General features: G+C 39.9%; 1 protein-coding gene across 10 annotated transcripts in view; it reads left to right on the top strand.

Moving 5' to 3' along the window:
* The window catches only part of SLC10A7 (solute carrier family 10 member 7), a 156,852-nt gene that overhangs the window by 129,257 nt on the left and 15,054 nt on the right, over positions 1-12,541 (top strand). For 9 of the 10 annotated variants that reach the window (XM_074867427.1, XM_074867420.1, XM_074867425.1 and 6 more), the window contains 2 exons: positions 1,601-1,652; positions 3,193-3,266. In XM_074867427.1, coding sequence (XP_074723528.1) covers positions 1,601-1,652; positions 3,193-3,266 — 126 coding nt within the window. Of the gene's footprint in view, positions 1-1,600; positions 1,653-1,871; positions 1,947-3,192; positions 3,267-12,541 lie in introns of all 10 variants that reach the window. The other variant, XR_012628811.1, reaches the window with a different exon arrangement.

The following is a 12,541-nucleotide window of genomic DNA, read 5'->3' as shown; positions in this document are numbered from 1 at the left end:
TTTGCACTACCCTATGGGACACATTAGCCTTACTGCATTCACAAGTTTTGCAAGGAAAAGGGAGAGGACCCATCCCAGATTCTGCTGCAAGTAAAAGCCCCATAACCCACAAACACCCAGAAAAGGTCTGTGCAGGTCACAGGGTTTCTTCTCCAGCTCTGAGGGGAGTTCCTGCGCTCCAGCATGATGCTCGATCTCTGTAGCTCTAGCAGCTACTCACAGCACAGCGGGGAAGCCGCCTGCTTCTCCCCACATCTCCGCAGACCAAGGGTGGGCTCTGTGCACCCCACAACCCCTGCGGATGTTGGGAGAGCTGGCAGAGAGGAGAGCTCCCCTCAGGATGCTCAAAAACTTTGTAAGTCCGTACTTACAAAGCTGAGTGAGCCTGAACAAAAGCTGCTCTGTCTGATTGTACTGGGTCTGGCTGAGCCAGAATTGGTTTTCCCCTATAGCAGCCCTCATGGTGCTGTGTCTTATGTTGGGAGCTGGCAGGGTGTTGATAGCACCCTGGTGTTGTGGCTACTGCTGAGTAGTGCTTACACAGCACCAAGACTCTTTCCAACATTTCCCCCCCACAGTGGGACGGGGTGGGCAAGATCTTGGGAGGGGACACAGCCAGGACAGCTGACCCAAACTGACCAAAGGGATATTCCAGACCATATGCTGTCTGCTCGAGTATAAAGCTGGGAAAAAGGAGGAAGGGGGGGGGTGTGGGGGGGGGTGTGTGTGTCACCCTTGGTCCTCCAAGGCAACCACTATGCATATTGGAGCCCTGCTTCCTGAGAAGGCCCGACATCGCCTGTTAATGGGAAGTAGAGAATAAATCTGTTTTCTTTTTGCTTCCATGTGCGAACCTTTGCTTCGCTTTGCTTATATTAAAACTGCTTTTGTTTTACCCACAAGGGTTGGGGTTTTTTTCCTATGTTATTTTCTTTCCCCTCTTTGCCCTGTTGAGAAAAAAGGGGGAAGGGGGGGAAGTGATAGAGCGACTTGGTGGGTACCTGGCATTTAGCCAAGGTCAAACCACCACACTGATGTATGCTGCCCCATTCAGGAATTAGCTTTTGTCTCAGAGGGAATTAAAACATCCATGGTGATCTTCTATTAATAGTGATCATTTATCGGGAGAGTAATATACCCAGTGTGTGAGAATATTTATTGTGATCACGCTTACACATTGTACCTTCTCCTGTTAAATAGAAAGGGGCTAAATTTAAACACTTGGCAACCAGAGCATGTCTGAGAGATTTTATGTTTTGAACCCAATAAGCAAAACTAGTGCAAATAGATGTGCAGCATGCACTAGTGAACTTCCCTGCCATTCATCGTGTCAAGAAATACTTGATTCAGAAGAGTTACCTCAGAAAGAACTTGTGTAGCCACAGTATCAGCTCTAGCTTTCTTGGATGTAATGATATGTATTGTTCTTCCAGACAGTCTTTAAAGGTTGTCTGTCATTGGATTTCGCTGGATAGACTTGGTCCAGACTAGCTTCTGATCTGTTGTATGGGGGCAAAAGGCATGTAGACAGCAATTGAAGAGATTTAAGTGATCTTTACTTCTGTGATTTAAGTCTAATTTTAACTTGTTTCTCTTCCAGTATTTTCTGTTCAGATGAGCTTCATGTTTTTGACTTTTCTCTTCTCTACAAGGTAATTGAATGTGCTGAATCAGAGCCTTTGAATATTTGTTTTGTGTGATATCTTTGGTTTGGGTGATACAGTTAATGCAAATGTGTAAGGGCAGGTTTCTGAATAGGGGTGACCTCATTTTGGTATTTCATATTGTTCTTACTGCATTTTCTCTGTTAGAGTTTCATAGGCTAAGAGAGCAGGACCTGAATTCTGTCCTTTCTTGTGTGTTAATTACAGAGTTGTTAAATCTCAATCAATCACTGCTATACCTCAGCCACTGAAAAAAATGGATTTGCACAGATGTTACTGAAGGTATAATTTGCCCTGCAGACATGCTGATGACATATGAGAGAGAGAACTCAGTTTGACTTTTTACATCTCAAGATACATTTGCTGGGCTGGCAATTCGCTCTTCTCTGTATATGTCAAATTTGTTATGTTTATATGGTGATTCTTAAAAGACAATTGTCCTGAACTAATGTTTGGTAGAGCTGTTTTTTTTCTTTTTAAATATCAACCAGGAAGAACAGTTGTACATTCACTTCTCAGAAAATAGTACCGTGAAAATGGTGTTAGCCCACGGCTTAGTGCATCACTTCACCTGGTCAGAGTATCCACTATTGTCCTCTTCCTTAGGCCTACAGGAGTATTTTCCTTAGCAACACTGCTGAATGGGAAGTGCCACGATACAGCAGACTTCACGCTGTATATATATACTTTATATAAATTATACAATATCTGTAAGTGAGAATCACAAAGAAGGGTGCAACGTCTTAGAGCTACTTATGCTTTTTTAGTGCCACAAGAAAACTTCTCTGTGGCAAGATCATGCCCTGACCTTAGAAGACATTTTTAAATAACTTTTGAACTGCTAAACCTAACCTGGGGGAAAGGTATGTCCCAACTGTAAAATCTAAAATGCTGTAAGTAGTAACCAACTTGGACAGTATGTAAATATTTAGAATCTCCTAAAATGATTCCTGATTTAGACCAAAGGGTGATCCATTGGCCAGTCATATGCCTCTCTCTGTATGTTATTTTTCCACCCTTCCTGGCCTTAACTCCCAGTGTGTAAACACTTAGATGCAGTTTTTCTCTGAAGTGGAAGATGACTACATATTCTAAGCAGTGTTTATAGTGTAGTCTCAATGTACTACCTAAATCAAGCATTTTGTTAACATTACATACTAGGAAAAGAAATCGTAGGTCATTCTCTTTTTTTACAGAGGCAAGCTGACCACTGCTGTGATAGAACATGTTTGCAAAAATAACCTCAGCTGGAATAAAGTTGTGTCCTACATACCATGTGTTCGGAATTCCTTTCCTTCACATGGGAGTGTATTCATTAGAGAGTTTGCCACAACTGAGAAACAATTCTGCTTTTTTTAAAAAAAAAAAAAAAAAGCTACTGTTCATTTGTGGGTAGAATTATTTCTGTCACTAGACCTGATCAAAGTGATGTGAATGTGCATATGGATCCTCAGAGTAATATATTTGATTGATGATGTTTTAAGAAGGTTTTTGCTATCAGAGGTTATTAAAACTCTTTCTTTTCTAGGAATAACTCTAGTTTCACACCAGCAGACACAGTGGCTATCATCTTCTGTTCCACACACAAATCCCTCACCCTGGGTAAGTCAGGAGATAAGCTTTTGAGCAAAACAACAGTAACATTCATACTGTGCTGTGTTGGAAAAAAAAATGTTGTTGGTTGCTGGCTTTTCTGCTTAAATGTTTTGGTTTTAGTGTGACAAGTAATGCTACCAGTATGATACTAATAGTCGGATAATATTCTTGCACAAATAAAATATTTATTACAGGACAGAAAACACAGTCTTCTCAGATGAGAATTTAGTGGTTATACAGTAAGACCACCTTATTTATGGAAAGCTGGATTTTTCTTTCTGTTCTTATTCTGTTCTGTTGCCTAATCCAATATTGATAAAATTTCAGGTTTGTTACTGAAAAGATTGTAAGGTATGTCTGCCCAGTCTCACAGTGAAATCTTACACCTAAAAGCTGGGATGTACAAGTGAAAATCAAAGCACGCAGTGTATTCAGAAACCACAAATAGACAATACTGTCTTTTGCTTAACATGAGCAAAATGTATGTGTTTGTTTTAAGTCTGCAGATAGTTTGGATAGTTTTATTTATTAGAATTCATTTATCAAAACATCATTGAGATATTTGTCACTTACGACCCCTTAGTGATAATAAGATGTTCAGATGGAAATTCACAAAATACTGCTAAATCAGTTATGCTTACAGCCGCTTGCTACTGCTTCATCCATTATGTTCAGCCAGTGAAACAACTAGTACTTGAATATTTTCAGTTTTTCAAAATATGAAAACATGTGTTAGATAAAGCATACGTGACTGAATATACAACTTTTCAAGACTGTATCTGTCAAAGAGAAACACAGCTAGTGTCAATAACAAAGGTAAGAACTCAGCCTGAAACAGGGGGAGAACAAATCGGGACTTAGGTGAGATGTTTTCCAAGTCAGTTTGATATAGCGAAACTCATCTCAGGGTTCTTTGCTTCAGCCAGGGCTGTACTGCAGAACTGTTAGCAAGTGCCCTTGAAAGTCTGTGGGAAGTGAAGGAGTTCCTGGAAGACAAGAAAAAGGCAAACATAATGCCTCTTTCTCACAGTGGAAACGAGGAGGGGACGAGGAATTATAGATCAGTGAGTTTAACTTCATTTTGTAGAAAACTACTGAAACAAATAAATAAATAAATAATTTTAACAGTTAGGAAGAAACAAGGAAATGAGTAACAGCCCCGTAGATTTGTCAAATGTATATCATACCAAACTAATTTAATTTCCTTTCACACAAGGTCCTGTGGATTGCAGAGAAGTAGCAGAAGTTGTATGGCTTGAGAGCCTTATGGCTTTTGACATTTGCATGATGTTTTGGGCTTCACAAATCAAAAATTATGAGGCCCAACTGGAAAGAGATCGGAGGAGAGTGCCATGAATGATCATAGATCTCAAAAATGTGACCCCGGAGGAAGGTTAAAACAATTGGGAATGTTGAGAGAAGACAGCTGAAAAACAGTAGTGATCTTCAAATGCATAAAAGGTTGATGCAAGGAAGGAAAAAAGTAAATCTTTCATAGTGGACTTTGAAAAGGGAAGGACTTTGTTACAATGATGATGATTTAAGCTAACAATCGGGGAAACTTGCCTAATATAAAACATTTTAGCTTTGGAATATGTTGCCTATTGATGTCCTGAATCTTCTATCATTGTAGACAAGCCTCAGACAGGAATTAGATAGCTAGAGTTGGTCCTGCCTTGGAGCAGAACATAGAATAAATGACATCAGGTCTTTTTCAGCCAAATGTTCTATGAAACTGAAGCTTCAACTAATAAATGAGCTTGTGTTTAGGAGGATAGTTACACTTGTATTTATGACACACGTAAGTCATAACACAGTACTGTACTTGCTACTTGGAGGTGCACATAAACTTAGGACACAACTGTGATACTACAGAAGAGAAGCTGATTGTATTTAACAGCACAAATGTGTACGTCTTCCCTCCCCAGTGAAAACAGTTTTATATATGCTCTGTTGAATGCTTCTGCAGCTTTCCATGGCACTAAGAAAATAAGCACAAAGCCTTTTTCTAATAATTAAGTCCTAGAGAGGCTTGCCATCACCCAGAATAAAATAAGGACTCTTCCTTTCTTTTAGCCACTTTATCAAGCATTCTCATGCAGCCTGTCTTGACCTGCACCCTATCACACAGCTGAGTCGGTTCACTTTTCTTCTGCTAGTACACTCTTCTTTTTATATTTCAGTTTCTCCTTTAGAAGAACTTAGTTTGAGGTTCCTAGCTTGCTTGACTTTTTGGCTTGCATTTTCCCAATTCCATGTTACTGCTCTCATTAGCACAGCGCAATACGTCAGGCCTCGAATTTTGCAGCTTTCTTTGCCCAAGCACACAAACAAAAATACTTTGGCCACCTCAACTTCAAGGACTCCTAGAGCTTCTCCCCAGCCATACATACTTTTACTCTGCAAATACAGATGTCTAATGGATAAATATGCAAGTTGAGATGAAACAGGTAGGTAGATGGTGGAACGCAGTATTGCGGCACTACTTCTTGGCTACAGGCCGTTCCGTTTGTCAGCTTCAGGACAGACTACCTTCATTGTTGAAGAGCCAGTGTCTCATGGCAAGCGAGTTTGCCTCCTAGGAGGCTAGTCACAAGATGTAATTCATTCTTAGGCTTTGCACTTGGATGGTCCCTTTTCTTACTGCTCAGGGCCCGCGTTGAGATCGCTGGGTGGTTGGGACCTGTGCTTCCCTTGCTGCATTCCATCTCTGGGGCTCAGCTTTGCCAAGGTTTCTTTTCAAGGCTCCCAGGCTTGTCTTGCATGGGGCCAGCATCAGCGTGTCCTGAATTAAGCACCACCCCTGATGGGGAAATGCTCTTTTTGGCAATCCCCGGGAGCCCGTCTTTGGTAAGCCTGGGGGCCCCACTGCTCTTGTGTGCACCCCATAGAGTGTGTGCACTGCGCAGGCGTGCCTGCTGTGTATCAGTTTCAAGCTGGCTGGTTTTGAGACCACTTGGTATTTTACTCTGTTCGGTATTAGTACCAGGTCCAGATAAGATGGAGCTGCATAAACATTTCTATGTAAATAGGGAGGATTGAGTTTTATAAAGCTGTAGTGTGATGAGGCATACCCCTGAGCTGATGATGTAAACAGGAATGTTAACCAGAGCAGCTAGCATTTATTCCCTCCCTGAAGGTGGAAGCAGAGTAGATCTAATCTGTTTTTAAGGATCAGCCATTTCTGAATGACGGTTAAATCTATCCACACCACAGTCTTGTCCACCCTGATCTTAGCGGAAACAGGACCAGACATTGGCATTTTGGCCCTTACTCTTTTGTTGTTCTGTCACATTTCTACTTGTCCAGAGGTGTTTACTATAAACCAGGCAATGAGAAACCTTCTGTTCTCTTGTAGCGGAGAGAGTTTTTCCCTCTCCCTCTGTCATTACAATGCCTGAAAGCACAAACAGCTCAGGGTCTGGTTTCCCATGCATTGTGGAGCTCTGCTTTGTTTGTCTTCAAGATTCCAGTGGTAGTGTATAAATGACCCCCCAACACTTGTTCTTTCGCTTTGAAACTGATTTCTCTCAGCTTGGCAGGTGAAACTCCAAATAGGTATGTCTGGCCCATTCCCTGGGGAGCTTAAAATGGCACCGACTAAAGTGGGAGAAGAGCTGACAGCTTTAAAGCTTTAGAAGTGGTAATAGGAGAGGCATGAGAAGACTTTTATAAGTCACTTTCTCCCACACCATATTATGAAACCAGCTAATTCCCATGCAGTGCATGCTCATGAGGCCAACTGCCACTTCCACTGTTGAATCCATGAATAAGTGCTTGCTCTTCACGGAGATGAGTGCTGTTCCCATATGCTGGGTTTTATTTTGTAGACAGAACAGTTGACACACTTTTTGTCTCAAAGATCAGAGTGCAGGGCATGTTTGTGTAAGGACAAATTACACAGGGTAGGTGCCTTTGTGTTTCTTAGTTAGGAACACAAGCCGATATTTCTGCATAGAGGTGGGTGCTCTGGCAGTTTTTTGAATACAGTGCATCACATTTGTAGAAAAACTAATGTTTATTTGTATGTCATTTAATGAGTGAAACAGGATATAAACTTACAAGGAGCAAAGATAAATATAGTATTCACAATGCCCTCTGGCATATTCACCCACACTTTGTTCTCTTTCTCTCCTTCCCCCTGCTCACATATATGCACAGTACATGTGAGCACACACATATGCAGACATTTGATGCATGGCTTTTATTAGTGCGTTTGCCATTGATTGATTAGTACTTAGTATTAGTACTTCTTCTATTGATTGATTGCAGATGAAGTGACTATTTGACCTTTAATTATGAGCCTTGCTATTGAAAATGACATTGAGCTATGGCTTCACATAATCCATCTGGAAAGCCCGACATGATGCCATTCCCTGGAGTTCATTCAGCGAGAAGAGAAGAGGCCTCAAGGAAGTGCAAAGCTATCAGTGTGTCTCATCTAAAAAAATACTGCAGTTGTTGCTTGCATTTACACAAAAGTTGCAGCCAAGTGCAGAACATTATTTTGGTTTTTGCGGAGAGCGAATTGCTAGCTAGAAGTTACAACTCCAAAAGTAAAATGCAGGATTGTCAAAAAATATTTTCACTTTAATTCTTTGTATTTACTAGGTAAAATTATTTTATCAGCAAAAAATGGGAGTACTGCCACCTGTTTTGGCTACCACAAGTGCAAATGTTAGTGCTGTAGGTATGATGAACAGCAGATTGGTAAAAATAGCCCAAAACAACAAAAATAACCCCACCTTAATAAAATCAAGGTATTGTTTATGATACAGAGTGCATTTTTCCTCATTTGGATTTATCACTGTGGCAGTTCTTTCACTATGGAATTCTTAAAGTAATGCAATCAAAGTTTCTAGGCTACAAAATACTTTCAGGAAAGAATAGAGTTTGATTTGCAAATAAAAGCCAAAGTGCTAACTTTCTTTTGTATTGTTTTAATTTCATTCAAATTTATTTTTTAAATACTCGGCTTCTTACTGCGTGAGTACAGAACTAATTGTATCTGAACAATTCTTAAAAGCCTGCTGTAGTAGATTCACAGACAACTCAGTTGTCTGTGAGTGAATCATCTCAGCTACGGATTAATCAGCCCACGCCTTCTCCCGAGTTCCCCAGCTGCACAGTGTGACAGAGTTCATCGTGCTCATGTATAGCTCCAATCTGCTCACAGCTATCTATAGTTCGCTCGTGTTTTCTACAGATACTCCTTACAAGAGTTTTCAGAGATAAATAATATATTTGCACAGCCTAAACCACTGCTGTTTCATATTAGCTGGGTTTTTGCTTCATCTGTTTTTTCCTATGCACAAACTTTGTGAAATGCAGTGCTAATCAAGCACAGACTCTTCCTATTGTGTGGTGATAATCACCTTTCTCCTTTATATAGAAAAATGCCAAAATGTTCTAACTTGTGTTAAGATAAAAGGTAGATCATTTTGATTTTAAAAAGGAGGCATCTCTTAATAATTCTGTAATAGAAAGTAAGATGGTAAAATCGGGAGCATTGCCCTAAGTGAGTATTCAGGCTATACTCTGCAGTGGTTTTGAAATGTGGTGGGTTTTTTCTGCTCCAGGCAGAGAATTGTCCTCTAAGGCAATTATTCATCAAGGTACTAACTGTGACTAGCTATAGATGTGTGAATAATTCCTCTGACTTTTACATAAAGATCTAGAAAATAATCCTGGTTAATTGCTCTCTGAAAGTCTTCAAGAGTAAGACTTTTGATACTGTCTCTTTTACTTTCAGAATTTTCCTATGAGTGTTGAACGGGAGACATTACTGCTGGTATCATGTCATAATTCTTGGTGTTATTAGTGCTTGAATTTGTGTATTTTCTTGCCTGTTACCGAGTTTTAGTCTCATTTCTTCCCCAGGTGTCTGATAGAGTGATGTAAGTAACAAATGATCTGACTACTCCTCTGCCTAGAATTGGTGGGTGCTGACCCTTGGGGTAGAAGGGAAGCTGATGGGAAGAATATGCTTGAAAGAATGTGTGTCTTGTGGAGGCTGTGTCTGGGACACTATGTACCCCTCACTGCTACCAGAGCGTTAGAAACTCTCTTCCATTCCTGCTTCTGAGATCCCAGGGGGCTTAGTGGTTGCTGGAACCTTTAATGAGTTTTGATATGGTGATTCTTTAGGCCAAAATGAAGTTTTTCTCATCTCTTCAGTCTTCACCCAGCATTTGCTTGAAAGAAGCAGCAAGTGATTGGCTGGGCTTTTTCCTCTGCTCTGTGATTCCCCTTCTTTTTGTCCTCTGTCTCTGGAAAATATGAACTGAGGGATTCGTATTATGTGAGTTGATAGCAGGGAGAGCAGAAGCACCTGGATCTACTGCACTTTTCTCATGTTAGCATCTTTTCTTGTAGCCAAACTTGAGGGGGCAGGTGGATCGCCTTTCATAGCTTGACAGTCTTCTAGAGCCAATGTTTGGTTCTTACCAAACAACATTATCAGTCAGGTTATTACCACGTGATTGGCATGGCTTCTTTCTCAGTAGACCCCAAAGAATGCCTGGGAAATGCTGCTATTTCCTGTACAGCTGCCATATCAGAATATTAGCAAAACCAAACATAGACTGAAGATTTCTGTAACTGGGAATAGTATGAATGTTTCCTTCTTGCACAGACAAACCTACCCAAGGTGAGATGCCATTTTGCATGTGTGTAAACATTTCTATAATACTGAGGCCACCGCTCACGTGAAGGGTCTATCTCCACAAGAAGTCAAACTGACAGTTTTGCGTAGCCTGTGGTCACTGAGATAGTCTGTGCCAGAGCATCTCTTTTATTTTCCCTTGCTACTCATATACGTGGCTGGGCAAGCACCCCGTTTGTCTCCTTCAGACCAGAGCATCCCTAGGGACTCTACTTTCAGGAAGGAAATGTTCTGGCAGGCCAATCTGAAAGCAGGAAATGGTTCAGTGAGTTACAGTGGCTTTTGGACACAGAGTAGCTGATTCTCCCTTGTTTTTTAATCACAAGATTCACAATATAGCATGTCTAATCTATTGCAGTTTACTCAATTTTGACCTCTTTGTGATTCCAAAATACTAGACTAAATTAGGGAATCTCCCTTCCTTTCTGACCTGAAACATTTCTTTGCTTAGACCTAGAATGTGGCAAGAAATTCTGTACCAGCTCCCAGGGCTTCCTTTTCATCTGTATACTCTGCCAGTAGTAGGTTTTTTATTAATATTTAGAAAGTTTGCCTCCAGCAGTACTAAAATGTGCATCAGAGGACAACAGTTGTTTACTGTGTTTGAACTGAAGAATCTCACCCAGGAGATCTCATTCACTTGAAGTTTACATCTCTCAATCTCGACTTGCAGAAAGAGATCGATGAATAACAATTGTCATTTCAGAGTTGCACCTCTCCAATTATTTATTTGGTTGTGTGTCTTCCCAGATGTACACGTAATTGGATCAGACACTAAAAACCAGATCGCAGGTTTTTAATGACAGCGAGCTCATACCTCTCTATAATAAAAAAAATAAAAATAAACACACATACCCATCTGTAAAATGATGATGACACAAGAGCCCTCCCTCCCCACCAAAACCAGTTACAGTTAATTTACCTACTTTAAGAAACATCATTATATTCAGCAGACAGCTGACAGGTTACCCTTGGGAAGATCCTCGTTTGGACATGACTCAAGTTGGGTTTTTTTTTTTACCTCAAGCTGGCAGAGGCTACAAGTGTCACCCATACTAAAGCTGGCGAGTATTGAAGATGATGTTGAGTCTCCCTGAGAGAGTTGCATCTACATTTGCTCTCTCAGTGCACCTTCTGGCAGCCAGTCTGAGCTGCTGACTCCAGACACTTCTAAAACGGTGGGTGCAAAGATGTGAAAAATCAACAGCAGCAGCAAATTTTAGAAATCTCCTATTACAGGGTAGTCTTGGGAATCTGGAAGAGGGATCATCCTCTAAAAGCTGCCATGACCACTACAAGCACATAGCCCTAGTCCATAGACTTTTAGAATAGGAAATAGTATCCTAGTATTTCCAGGTAGTGAGCTGTTTTCTCAAAATGCCTTCCCAAATAAGTGGGGCACTGAAGCTTTTCTGGCCTCATATCTTCTTTTCTTTGCCATAGAAATCAGATGAAGAGAGGAATAAAGGAAAAATTATGCTAGTATTGCTAACAAATGTTTTTTTCTTTATGAAAAGAAGTGTTTCATTGTTTTTACCATTTATAATGAATTTGTGTATCATGTTTTCCTTTACATCAAGGTTCCAGGAGAAAAAAAGATTTAAAAAAATCTAATTAAAAGATAGTATGAAACAGCTTGGAGAATAATCCTTTCCTGCTTGTGTTTACCAATATAGTGAGAACAACTATAAACCACGTTTGTAATGTCTTTTTTAATAATATGTGTAAATAAGATCCACATAATCAGAACTTTAATGCTGAGAAATCTTAGCCTCAGTTATGTGTGGAAAGGGTAGTAATGTTAAGGAAATAATCAAAATAATCGAATCTCAGCTTCGTGTTTTTAGGACATCTGTCAATCTCTTTGTCCAGAATTTATAATGTCTTTTTTAATAATATGTGTAAATAAGATCCATGCAATTAAAACTTTTAATGCTGAGAAATCTTAGCCTCAGTTATGTGTGGAAAGGACAGTAATGTTCAAGGAAATAATCAAATCTCAGTTTTATGTTCTTAGGACATCTGTCAATCTCTTTGTCCAGAATTTCTTTTGTTGGTAGGTCTAACCAATTAAACCTTCAAAAAGTGTTGTCTACAAGAATTCTAGAGAAGGGAAGGAAGTGTTTAAATTCCGTTCTTATCTAAATAAGATATATTTATTTAATATCTAAACTTTATAGCTTAGATATTGCTAGTGAATTACAAGGAAGAATTTACCCTGCGCCTTGAGCATGTTACGTGAATGAAGAGTGAACTGATAACCAAGCAATAAAAAAAGCACTGAAGTGTGAGGATCAGCTTACATCATTGCTATGCCTGCCTTGTGGTGTCAAATTAAGGATAAGTCACATTTAAAATATGACTTATGGTGGTTCAATTCATTCTTGAATTCCCTGTTAACTAATTACTACTACCATATTGTCAGACAGGTGGAGGTGTTTTGGTGTCTAAGGCACTAGTCTTCAGTTGTTGGTGTTAAATGTTTCGTTGTTAGCAGCTGGTAAGATTGCCTATGTTGTTCATTAAACATCACTTCCAATCTGAATGCACCCATTGAAAACCCAGAAGTAGACAAACTGTACTTTCTTTCTTTTCCTCACAGCTTTTACATTTTTAT

Source organism: Strix uralensis, chromosome 4, assembly GCF_047716275.1.
Source record: "Strix uralensis isolate ZFMK-TIS-50842 chromosome 4, bStrUra1, whole genome shotgun sequence".
NCBI classification, from domain to species: Eukaryota; Metazoa; Chordata; class Aves; order Strigiformes; family Strigidae; genus Strix; species Strix uralensis.
The sequence above is the reverse complement of the archived record's forward strand: the minus strand, read 5'-3'. Positions and strand labels throughout refer to the sequence as shown.